Source organism: Aegilops tauschii, chromosome 4 (genome assembly GCF_002575655.3).
Source record: "Aegilops tauschii subsp. strangulata cultivar AL8/78 chromosome 4, Aet v6.0, whole genome shotgun sequence".
NCBI classification, from domain to species: domain Eukaryota; kingdom Viridiplantae; phylum Streptophyta; class Magnoliopsida; order Poales; family Poaceae; genus Aegilops; species Aegilops tauschii.
The window spans coordinates 515,673,024-515,685,608 of NC_053038.3; the positions used below are offsets into that span (position 1 = coordinate 515,673,024).

Here is a 12,585-nt window from a genome sequence, read left to right on the forward strand (position 1 = left end):
CTGCACGCGATACGGCGCGACGACCTCCTCGAAGGTGCGCCCGTCCCAGAGCTGATGCCGCCGCGCGCGGTTGTGTTTCGTCGGCGGGCGCGGGCCGGCGTACGCGTGGAGGCGGCGCAGGTGGTCGTCGGCGAGGCGGTCCGCCCAGCCGGGGTTGTTGGGGGCGTACTGGGGGTCGGCGAGTTCCTTCGGCGAGAGGCGCGCCCTGTACAAGCCGACGGCGCGGGCGAAGAGGTGGGTGCCGACCTCGGGCACCGGTGCCACCGGCACGCCGTCGACGCTCAGGCGCCACCTCGCCGGGAGGCGCACGTCGAGAGCGGCGGGGATGACGAAGTGGGCGAGCTCCTCCGCCTCCTCGAGGGTCAAGGTGGAGCGGGCCATCGCCGGCGAGAGGGAGAGGTAGGGCGCAAGAGGGGCGATGCCGGCGGCAGGGGGAGAAGGAGAGGGAAGGCGAGGGGCGGTGTGAGAGCCACGGCGGGGCGAGGCGCTTTTTATAGGCGTGGTGGGCGGGGTGGGTGCCGGTGATCAATGCCGGGCCAGCCGGCGCAGAAGGCCAGGCGGCGGCGTGCGAATCGGCGCCGGCGATTAATGCCGGGCCAGCCGAGCGGTCAAGGGCGCAGAAGGCCAGGCGGCGGCGTGCGAATCGGCGCCGGCGATTAATGCCGAGCTGTCAAGGGCGCAGGAGGCCAGGCGTCGGCGTGCGCGGGCGGTCAAGCGGTGGCGTGCGCAGGCGGGCGTCGGGCGGTGGCGTGTTAATCGGCGCCGCCCGCGGACCGCCGCCGCCGACGGTACGTCTCACTGCGCCGGCGCCGATGGCAAAAAGCCATCAGCGGCAGACGGCAAAGAACCTGCCATCTAGTGACGTGTAGATGACATCATACGGCGGACGGCAAAGACCATAGAAATTTTGCCGTCAGCGGCGGACGGCAAAGGCCTGCCGTTAGCCACTTAACGGACTGACAGCGCAATTATTGCCGTCCGCTCTCTTTGCCGCCGCTGTAGGCAAAGGACTCTTTGCCGTCCGCCATAAAAAGCAGACGGCAAAGGACCTGTTTACCGTAGCCTACTTTGCCGGAGCCTTTTGCCGTCCGCGGCTGACGGCAAAGGCCTTTGCCGTCCGCCGTGGCAGACGGCAAAATAGCTGTTTCCTGTAGTGTCGGCCATAGGGTCTATTATGTATGCCATGCTGTGTACCAGACCTGATGTAAACCTTGCCGTAAGTTTGGTAGGAAGGTACCAAAGTAATCCCAGCATGGAACACTGGACAGCGGTCAAGAACATCCTGAAGTACCTGAAAAGGACTAAGGATATGTTTCTCGTTTATGGAGGTGACGAAGAGCTCGTCGTAAAGGGTTACGTCGATGCTAGCTTTGACACAGATCTGGATGACTCTAAGTCACAAACCGGATACGTGTATATTTTGAATGGTGGGGCAGTCAGCTGGTGCAGTTGCAAGCAAAGCGTCGTGGCGGGATCTACATGTGAAGCGGAGTACATGGCAGCCACGGAGGCAGCACATGAAGCAACTGGATGAAGGAGTTCATTGCCGACCTAGGAGTTGTTCCCAATGCATCGGGGCCGATGACTCTCTTCTGTGACAACACTGGAGCTATTGCCCTTGCCAAGGAGCCCAGGTTACACAAGAAGACCAGGCACATCAAGCGTCGCTTCAACTCCATTCGTGAAAATGTTCAAAATGGAGACATGAATATTTGTAAAGTACATACAGATTTGAATGTCGCAGATCCGTTGACTAAACCTCTTCCACGGGCAAAACATGATCAACACCAGAACTCTATGGGTGTACGATTCATCACACTGTAACTAGATTATTGACTCTAGTGCAAGTGGGAGACTGTTGGAAATATGCCCTAGAGGCAATAATAAAATGGTTATTATTATATTTCCTTGTTCATGATAATTGTCTATTGTTCATGCTATAATTGTGTTATCCGGAAATCGTAATACATGTGTGAATGCATAGACTATAACATGTCCCTAGTGAGCCTCTAGTTGACTAGCTCGTTGATCAATAGATGGTTACGGTTTCCTCACCATGGACATTGGATGTCACTGATAACGGGATCATATCATTAGGAGAATGATGTGATGGACAAGACTCAATCCTAAGCATAGCGCTAGATCGTGTAGTTCGTTTGCTAAAGCTATTCTAATGTCAAGTATCATTTCCTTAGACCATGAGATCGTGCAACTCCCGGATACCGTAGGAATGCTTTGGGTGTACCAAACGTCACAACGTAACTGGGTGGCTATAAAGGTGCACTACAGGTATCTCCGAAAGTGTCTGTTGGGTTGGCACAGATCGAGACTGGGATTTGTCACTCCGTATGACGGGGAGGTATCTCTGGGCCCACTCGGTATTGCATCATCATAATGAGCTCAATGTGACTAAGTAGTTAGTCACGGGATCATGCATTACGGAACGAGTAAAGTGACTTGCCGATAACGAGATTGAACGAGGTATTGGGATACCGACGATCGAATCTCGGGCAAGTAACGTACCGATTGACAAAGGGAATTGTATACGGGATTACTTGAATCCTCGACATCGTGGTACGATGAGATCATCGAGGAGCATGTGGGAGCCAACATGGGTATCCAGATCCCGCTGTTGGTTATTAACCGGAGAGTCGTCTCGGTCATGTCTGCGTGTCTCCCGAACCCGTAGGGTCTACACACTTAAGGTTCGGTGACGCTAGGGTTGTAGAGATATTAGTATGCGGTAACCCGAAAGTTGTTCGGAGTCCCGGATGAGATCCCGGACATCCCGAGGAGTTCCGGAATGGTCCGGAGGTGAAGATTTGTATATAGGAAGTCCAGTTTCGGCCACCGGAAAAGTTTCGGGGGTCACCGGTATTGTACCGGGACCACCGGAAGGGTCCCGGAGGTCCACCGGGTGGGGCCACCTATCCCGGAGGGCCCCATGGGCTGAAGTGGGAAGGGAACCAGCCCCTGGTGGGCTGGTGCGCCCCCATGGGCCTCCCCCTGCGCCTAGGGTTGGAAACCCTGGGGGTGGGGGGCGCCCCACCTGACTTGGGGGGCAAGTTCCCCCCTTGGCCGTCGCCCCCCCCCTTGAGATTGGATCTCTAGGGGCCGGCGCCCCCCCCCCCCAGGGCCCCTATATAAAGAGGGGGGAAGGGAGGGCTGCGCACCCAAGCCCCTGGCGCCTCCCTCTCCCCCCGTAACACCTCTCCCTCTCGCTGAGCTTGGCGAAGCCCTGTCGAGATCCCCACTGCTTCCACCACCACGCCGTCGTGCTGCTGGATCTCCATCAACCTCTCCTTCCCCCTTGCTGGATCAAGAAGGAGGAGACGTCTCTCCCAACCGTACGTGTGTTGAACGCGGAGGTGCCGTCCGTTCGGCGCTAGGATCATCGGTGATTTGGATCACGACGAGTACGACTCCATCAACCCCGTTCTCTTGAACACTTCCGCTTGCGATCTACAAGGGTATGTAGATGCACTCCTCCCCTCTCGTTGCTAGTAAACTCCATAGATTGATCTTAGTGATGCGTAGTAAATTTTAATTTCTGCTACGATCCCCAACAAACATAAGTCTGGCAGGACAACATAGGTCGTCAATTTAACAAGCGAAACATATACAAAATCTCATAAAATATTTGTTTAGAAACTTAATTTGACAACGATTTTTTTTCTCCAAACAAGGCTTACCCCCTTTCCATTATCATGATAACAGAAATATATCAGTTCCGTAGAACATAGGGCGCGGGAAAGAAGGGAAGCGAGTTCAACCACTACTAGGAAGAAACCCACATTTTTTAAAATATACCTTGTTTGGCAAAAAACATATTTGTCGCTAATTAAATCAAACACCTAAAAATGCAGGGAGTAATAGGACCAGCTTGGGAGGATCAGTTGGGAGATGAATGAATGGCCGGCCGGCCGGCCGCACGTTGATAGATGATGATGCAGTGTCCTCTACTCCTGTGTGGCGATGTTGGGAGACTTCACTCCATTGGTTCGGGTGCGTGCACGTCTTTTTCCAATGGTGGGCGTGGGCGTGGACGTTTTGCTACAACTACTGGTTCATGGCATGGCAGTTGGTTCCGCCCTCCTTCATTATCATTGTCCTATGCCGACCTCTTAAGTCGGCTCCAATCTACCGGGAGACCAACAGAGCGAATGGCATAAACACGGTCTTAAAGAAAATGTTGTTAGGTCTTATATACATTGAATTTTAGAGGACGAGCTATAGTGCAAGATTATTTAAAGTATGATTTTTTTTATTCACTAGATTCCTTCTACAGTTAAAACATGTGATTTTATACAGTACTAATAGAACGACGTGTTATTCATATCTAATCTTCTACACAAAGACCATATTTTCCTCTAACTTTCTTCTCAATTGCATGTTAGCATTCATAGGCTACCAGGATGTGCTGTCGGTGATAATCCTCCCCAGCACTAAACCAGCTACTTTGAGTTGTTTCCCGGGCTATGTTCTTCAGTATGGTAGCAAGCGTCTTGGAAATTACTAGTTACTTCATATGATACATTACATAGGCTTATAGGTATGAACTAAGTCACAGCTAGTCTCTGGACTCTATTTCAGGAATCAGAACAATAGTAGTCATGTTCCAATCATCAGGAAACATGCGTCATTAACCGCTTGTGACACCTCTTTAGTAAGCTCATCCCAGTTATGTGCCAAAACCATTTACGAAAATAGCATGAGGGGCATCGGGACCAAGGAGCCTTAAAATCCCCTATACTGAATAATGCTTTTTTTAAACCCTTCAGGGAGAAAGGATCCAACAACATATCATTCACATGTTGTGTAAACCAAGGAATATCACTTTGCTCAACACCTCCAGACGTTCGGTTTGCCCACCAGAAAATAGAACTAAGAAGTAATCCTTAGCATGATTCGAACGCAAATGTCCCCTCTATCCAATTCCAGTTTACCCTGCCTCGTTGGAACTAGATGAGTTCCTCCTACTCCGGCATGTTCTCCAACATTAGTTGAATTTCTTTCTAATGCTTCATTGGACATGCAGCCACACATGGGATCTTCAAACTCTAGCTATAGTTGTTGAATCGTCTTTCCCGGGTTTTTCAATATTGGCATGCTCTCTTTTGATCAGAATGGCACCTCTTTTGATTTGAGCAATTGGCTTTAATAAGCTTGCTGTTGAAATAATATCAGTGAGATACATTTGTTTTCCTCACCTGGCAGCCATCTAGGATTTTTTTTACTGCAAACTTGTTCTGCTCATCATCCTACTTATCTGAGATAAATGGCAGGTACTACCTCTGTACACCAATATAAGATGTTTTTGCAGTTCAAACGTCTTATATTAGTTTACAGAGGGAGTAGTATAGAAGGGTTTGGAGAATATAATAAATGAACTGTGAAACTCTTACTTCCATAAATTTAGACTAGCCTTTACAGTGTTGTAATTGCCAGGTGGAACCAGTGCCTTCACATCTACATGCACATGCTGAAATTACTTTACAAAACAAATTTACAGTGCTGCACACATTTACATTTGTGAACACAGGGAATAGAAGAGAACATGACATGCTCACATCATACAGAGGCAGACCTCCCAATCGAGAGATTCAGCGTTAGGTTAGTAGAACTGCAGAAATCATATGGGACCAAAAGGAAAGCTTTTGTAGGGCGCAGACCCGCCCACTCCTTTGCATTTGTGACAGAGGCCTTGAGTTGCAGGCAGTTTTCGGGGTTTCTCGTACTGGCCGCTTCGATTTCGTAGGAGAACTTCCAGTTCAAATCGCCAGTCCTGAGGCAAACCACGGAAAAGGCATGCCCGAAGGGCGTCATGTTCTTGTTCAGCAGCAGGAAGAGGTGATCGTCCTCTCCGAGAAGAACAAGAAAAGGCAGGGACGCCTCCAAATTCACTTCAAATGGCTGGCCGTAAACGAAGTGCAAGAAATCGGCACTGTGGTGGTCGACGAGGAAGTGGCCTGACCAACGCCCTGTGAAGCCTCTGTATCCACAGCCAGGAATCGGACACGTTGAAGGAGCAAAGAGGCAAGTTTCTTCATGTGTGTTTCGTTGCGTGTAGCTAACCAACTCGCAACAGCCCCACTTGGCGTATGCGCAGGAGGACTTGATTGACTCAACAATCTTCTCCAGTGCAATGTTCCGTGCAAAGATCGCATCATGAGAACAAACATGACACTTGTTGCTGAGCCTGGACCAGCAGGACAAGCATGCTACATGGCCATTCTGGCACTGGAAAATACACAAAACAAGCTGTGATCATGCAATAGATATCTTGCCTCTTATAACAAAAGGTAGTCTTCTCGAAACAAGTGTGTCCACTCTGCCTTTGCAGCTTAATTCGTGCCTTAAATACACGCCAAAAATTATATGGATCACATGGTTTTTAGCTTTATGGAGTTGACTGTATATGTTCAGAAATGTAAACTGTATGTATGTCAGTATGTGTTTAGAACCAGCCATGGAATGGTTTTTGCTGACGATTTCTATCAGTTTCCCTAGGGCAGTGATGCTCGATGATGGTTTTAGCAGCATAGCGCTCTTTCTAGCAGTACAGATGAGTCCTCGGTGTGCTTATAAGCTGTGGTGTTCCATCTAAACTGTTACAGTTTATGAGGTTTGCCTCTTTGTTAGTGACTTATCAACTGAAACATGTAATGACCTTGAGAACAAACCCAGGTACCTATAATGGAGGGAAAGGCACAGCTCGGCGAGGAAGGAATTCAGAGAAAACAATAGACCGTGAGACTTAAACTATATACTCCCTCTGTCCCATAATATAAGAGAGTTTTTTACCCTAGTGTAGTGTGAAAAACGCGCTTATATTATGGACGGAGGGAGTAGATAAGTGTGATCTTTGTTCCTTACTTGCTTGAAAGTTTGACAATTACTTGGAGGTTCTAGAACCTAAAAGATAGAAACTGCTTCAGAAGGAAATGAAACAGAGCAACTAACCAAAGGGAAATCAGAGTACCTTGAATCCCAAAATTAGTTCTCCTTCCATATGCAGAGATTCAGTTGTCAGGAATAATGGGGACATTGGCTCAAGAATGCATTTTAAAAACTGGTCTGTGGTCACAGTGTCCTAAGGAACAGTGGATAGTAATTGTGCAGTTACCCAACTGCTTCGCTGCCTATCATCGTCTCTGATCCCCTCCTGCCAATTGCCATAGCTATGGATTTTCTTAATTAGCTCAACAGAAGCGATGCCAGCTTAATTAGCGAATTCTAATCGATAATTAGCAGAGGAAAGAATCAAGCAGCAGCGCGATGGATAATTTGGCAGAGCAACATCTTCCTTCCTCCGGTTAATTTTTTAATTTACCTGGTAGAGGGGAGGGCAGAGGGGCTCGAAGCAGATGGAGCAGTCGAGCAGGTCCGGGTCGATCCGCATGCTGATCCCCGCCGCGTCGCCATCCCCGCCGGCGCCGACCCTCCCCACCTCCCGACCGCACCCCGCCACCGCCCTCTCCTCCCGCTCGCCGCCCACGACCTCCAGTCTCCGGGCCTTGGGGGGCGGCCCTCCACCAGCCGCCCCGTCTTCAGGGGCAGGGCCGCCTTCGCGCTTCCTCTTCTCGGACCCGGCGGCGGCGGCGGGTGGAGGGTCTTCGTCGGCGTCGGCGTCGGCGAAGGAGAACTTGGCCATGGAAGGAAAATGGAGTAACCAACCGTATTTCTTCTTTTTTTTTCCTTCTTGGGGGTGTTCGTTTTACAGCTGCGAGGGGATGCACGTCACGTTGGATCGTTTAGCCCACCATCATCATGTCACTGACTCGTGGGGCCCGGGGGCACCTGTCAATTACTCCCACGGTTCTATAATGTAAGACGCTTTTTTGACATTACACTAGTGAAAAGATGTCTTACATTATGGGATGAAGGAAGTACAAACAAAGATATTCCGGTTGAGGTCACCCTCGTCTCAAAATCAGACAAGTGTCTTCCATCGATTTTTTAAATCAGACAAGTGTCTTTAAAAAAATCTAACAAGTGTCCATCGATTTCCGCCACACACTCCTCCTCCCTCCAACACGAGCCAAACCGCATGTGGCCAATGGTGACCGCACACCTCGCCGCTCGGTCTTCCATCAAAACCTTCCCTCCTTCGTCGGCGCCGGAGGCCAAACCCACACCCGCACCCAAACCCATCAATCTCTTGTTGACGACCCCGCCCGCGGTCAACCATGACATCCTCGTCTCTCGTTCGTTCATTCATGGCAAGGCTTCGCCGAGGATGCCATGTCCAGCTACATCGCTCCCGTCTCCGCCTCCTCGTAGCTTTGCTTCTTCGAAAATCGAGTCACATCAATAATGTTATTTAGGTGACTTTTAAATGGCAAACGCGCAACATTTATCTTTGTGAGTTGTGACAGCCCAAGGGCTCGTCCACAAACGAGAAGAGTAAGCGCGCAACATTACATAGTTGCTAACGACCACCTCAATAGGCAAGATCGATTTTGCGATAAAAGTTGTTTACTTGTACAATTCGATAAACAAACAAGCAAGCAAACTAATCATTTCCAAAAGTTTGAGCCGGTGGGAAAATTGTACAGAATATGTTGCACACAACTGCTGAAATAAATTCACATAAGATCTAGCAGGAGGGTGCAGAAAAGCGCACACACACAGGTCATACAAATTTCTGAAACAATTCAAATCTGAACTGTATCTTTAGTCATACAAATTTCTGAAACAATTCAAATATGAAGTTTGGTCATACAAATTTCTGAAACAATTCAAATCTGAACTGTATCTTTGGTCATACAAATTTCTGAAACAATTCAAATCTGAACTGTATCTTTGGTCATACAAATTTCTGAAACAATTCAAATCTGAAGTGTATCTTTGGTCACACAAATTTCTGAAACTATACAAATCTGAAATGTATCTTTGGTCATACAGATTTATGAAACTAACCAATCTGAACTGTATCTTTTGTCATACATTTACTGAAACTAATCAAATCTGACCTGTATCTTTTGTCAGACAAATTTCTGAAACTAATCAAATCTCTGAACGTAATCAATAATTTCTGAACTGTAGCTTTTGTCAGACAATTTTCTGAAAGTAATCAATAATTTCAGTCACTAATTACTGATGAAAATCAAAACTGAAAAACTACTGTTACTTTCACAATTTTTCAGTCATAGAATTCTAAGACTTCCCAACAATTTTGCAGTCACATATTTCACAAGCAAACTAATCATTTCCAAAAGTTTGAGCCGGTGGAAAAATTCTACAGAATATATTGCACACAACTGCTGAAATAAATTCACATAAGATCTAGCAGGAGGGTGCAGAAAAGAAAAAAAAATCACAAAAAGAAGTCAAAGTTGGAGCCACTTGTCAAGTTATCAAGGATGGTGGGCTTAATTACCTCCATTCCGGGTGCTCTCCTTTGAGCATTTCTGATAATTCATGGAGAAAATAGTAATTTCAGTACGCTTCCGATTGTCGGACCAAGCTCTTTTAGAATTTATATTATATAAGACCTAATTTGGTATTTCTCGCAGGGCCTCCGATTTCTCATGTACGGCCCTGATATGCATGGCACTTTTCAAATTTCAATATGAGCCTACATACACCATGGGCACACCTTGCTCCATGGTTATTCTCTCAAAACTTACTAACTTGAACATATGTGGCATGCTTTCATTATTGAAAGAGGTTCCAGTACAAAATCTCATCAAGCAAATGCACCGCCACCAAGTAAAATTTAACAACTGAAGAACCAGATAGACCATAAATAAAAGAGAACCGGCCTGCGACAAGAATTAGCTTGGCATAACTATGCAAATCAACCAAAAGACACAATGGCACAATTGGAAACCATCTGGGAAGAAAATTTTCATTGTTATTACCAGCATCAAGCCTCATATGTTAAGCAAAAAACGCTGCAATGTAACACCACTGTCATGTCATCAGACCACAGCAAGCATGAAACACAGGTACAGAGGTCCGCAATCGCCAACGGAAGATCAATTAATTCATGGTCGCAACAGAATGGTGGTAGTATACTAACTTGGACACTTAGCTGCTAATCATGTGCTAGCAGGAACAAGAGTCGACGGGGCGGATATCCAAACACTGAAAACAAACCTCAACGGTGCCTTGCATGCACAGACCACGGGAACAACAGGACACCGATAACTTTCAGGGCAATTTGCGTCCCACACACCTGTTGTGGCTTCAGTAGTTTGCAGAAGGGAATTTCAAAAGGAAAAAGAAGTCGCCAAGAGGAAATTCAGACCCTCGCTTGTACCGTCCTTGAAGATCAGAACAGCCGGTGACCAGCGCAACGGAGATTTCACCTGCCCGTTTAAACTTCGCCACTTTGGAATGCACCTCCTCCGCCGAAGTGGAGCCAGCGGACAACAGGATCACCACCTGCTTGAGCACTGATGCAGTCTCGACGAAGTATTTGAGGAAGGCGAGCTCACTTCGGTCCCCTCGGAAATCATGGAAAATCAGCCGCTTGACGCACGACCGGACGCATTCTACGGTACCAGAGTCATGCCAGAACTTTAGGTTGAGCTTGCCAGTGGATAGATCGCACTTTCCAGACTGAAAAAAAAATCCATCAATTAAATAAATGCACATCAAGTTCAACAGCTATATGTTTGATAGGAATTAGCAATATAGTACAGGCAAACAAAAGCAAGCTGAAAGAGAGAGGGCTTCACCTTGATGTGGAGCGTCTCGACATTAGGAAAACATCGGAGGAGACTGGGAATCATCTTGGCATCATTGCGTACTCCGAAACGGACATCCAAAGCCAGGACTGTCACACTTGATACCATGGTTCTTGGGCTCACCCTTGTCCCAGCCTGCAAATGCAATTCAGAATGCAACCATCTTCAGTTAAGAGAAGAAAGAAAAATCAGAAAAAGGAAAGTTAAACAACAGTCTCGGCACCTTGATGATGGTGTTGCCGACCTCCAGAACATGATTCCCTGCGTCCAACTGCAGGTATGCCAGCAATTGCAGCTTGGGGGCATGGCCAATCTTGACCTTGGTGCAGCCGCCATGAGGGGTCCAACCTTCCAAGTTGATGAGGCGCTCAAGGCGTGGGGCGTTCACCACGAAGATCTCCTCCAAGAAGGAGCCGATGATCTGCACGCACCGGAGGCTTTGGCTGACAAACCGGAGCCGGAGCGTGAACAGATTCCCTTCGATGAAAAGCGTCTCCAGCACGGGGCTGCTGTCGAGCATGAAGTCCAGATCCCTGGTCTCCATGAGGACGCTGCAGAGCCCGAGCTCACGGAGGTTGGGGAAAGAGACGCCGGGGCCGGGCGGGAGGCCGGCCGTGTCGGGGAACTTCCAGAGCCTGAGGTGGAGGCGGGTGAGGGTGGCCATGCCGAAGACGGCGGCGGGGAGGACGGCGTCGAGCGAAAACCAGCTGCTGACGAGGACGAGCTCCTGTACCGCCTTGGCGGCGAGAAGCTGGAGCCAGGGCGCGAGCAGGTGGCCGGACTCCTCGGTGCAGCTGCTGGTGAGGTGGACGCAGCGGAAGGGCCCCGGGTGCGCGCCGAGGACGCGGGACAGGGCGGAGGCGGCCGGGGACGGGGAGAGGTCCGCGTCGGCGAGGACGAGCGGGGCGGAACGCCACACCCCGCGCCAGCGGCGGGAGAGCGCGGCGGTGCGCGCGGCGTCCTTGACGGGCAGGAGGGAGACTATGCCGCGGAGGAGCGCGTCGGGGAGGCGGCTGACGCGGTCGACGGCGTCGTCGGGTCGGGGGGGAGGGCGGAGAGGCGAGCGGCGGCGGAGACGGGCGGGTCGGGGACGGTGTGGTGGATGCAGTAGAGCAAGCGGGCGAAGATCTCGTGCCTGTCGTCTAGGTGACGCCCGTGCTGCATGAGCTCGCCCGCCATGGCGACCCCTAGGGCGCCCAGGGTCGGCGCCGGCGGCGGCATCGCTCGGTGGAGCGGAGCAGGGACGGCGGAACAGAAGGGGGACGAAATGCGAACCAAATCAGATCCTACGGTCAAGATGAATCAATAACTCTGCAGATTGCTCTCACACGGAGAGAAAGAGAGTAAGTGCATCTCCAACCCACCCCAAAACCGCTAGTAGACAAACTCTGGAAGCTATTTGTTGAAATATATTGTACGCCTCTCTCCATCAGTTTGGATTTTAGATGAGTTAACTTATGCATGAATTCAATATGGTATCCGAGCCAGGAGGTTGCCAACGGAATATTATATAAATCCCACATATAAGGACTAAATAAGGCTAGACGTGAGGAGGGTTGTTGAAATATATTACCCGCCTCCATCAGTTTGGACTTTTTAATGAGTTAGCTGCTTCATGAATTCAATACCATCCAACACCGATCCATCCGTTTGCGGAGCAGTCCGGACCATGATTTTCCCGCAACCCAAACGTGGGGGGCTTGACGCGAGTCTGAAAACAAGACATGTCGGACTCTGACATCCCTGGTCCATCCAAAAGGAAGGCGGAGCCCGCGCTTTTATAGTGCGTGCATTGTTTCTATGGCAAAATCCCTCACTCTCTTCTTTCATCTCGCGGCTCTCCACCCAATTCCCGCTCTTTTCTCACATCTATTCTTACCTCCCGCCG

At 49.5% G+C, this 12,585-nt stretch overlaps 1 protein-coding gene and 1 pseudogene across 3 annotated transcripts; both read right to left on the reverse strand.

Moving 5' to 3' along the window:
* Positions 1–5,382: 5,382 nt before the first annotated feature.
* On the reverse strand, positions 5,383–7,708 carry LOC109762607 (putative E3 ubiquitin-protein ligase SINA-like 6). Of its 3 annotated transcripts, XM_073497197.1 has the most exons (3): positions 7,334–7,708; positions 6,983–7,093; positions 5,463–6,240 (listed from the first exon to the last, which is right to left on the reverse strand). In XM_073497197.1, exons 1-3 carry the CDS (start codon positions 7,652–7,654, stop codon positions 5,572–5,574), a joined length of 1,101 nt encoding a protein of 366 aa, XP_073353298.1. In that variant the 5' UTR covers positions 7,655–7,708; the 3' UTR covers positions 5,463–5,571. The 3 variants fall into 3 exon arrangements, with proteins under 3 accessions (XP_040243614.1, XP_020177070.1, XP_073353298.1); XM_040387680.3 differs by lacking the exon at positions 6,983–7,093 and having other exon boundaries at positions 5,383–6,261; positions 7,334–7,707; XM_020321481.4 differs by lacking the exon at positions 6,983–7,093 and having other exon boundaries at positions 5,383–6,240; positions 7,334–7,705.
* Positions 7,709–9,862: 2,154 nt separating this feature from the next.
* Positions 9,863–11,950, reverse strand: LOC109762630 (putative F-box/FBD/LRR-repeat protein At5g22670; annotated as a pseudogene).
* Between the last annotated feature and the right edge of the window lie 635 nt (positions 11,951–12,585).

Excerpts from the sequence above, each read along its gene's own strand:
- LOC109762607 (XM_073497197.1), bottom strand. The coding sequence starts at position 7,654 with ATGGCCAAGTTCTCCTTCGCCGACGCCGACGCCGACGAAGACCCTCCA. Across the intron at positions 7,094-7,333 it reads TCTGCCCTCCCCTCTACCAG|GACACTGTGACCACAGACCA; the intron begins GTAAATTAAAAA and ends ACTGTTCCTTAG. Across the intron at positions 6,241-6,982 it reads AACTAATTTTGGGATTCAAG|TGCCAGAATGGCCATGTAGC; the intron begins GTACTCTGATTT and ends TGTATTTTCCAG.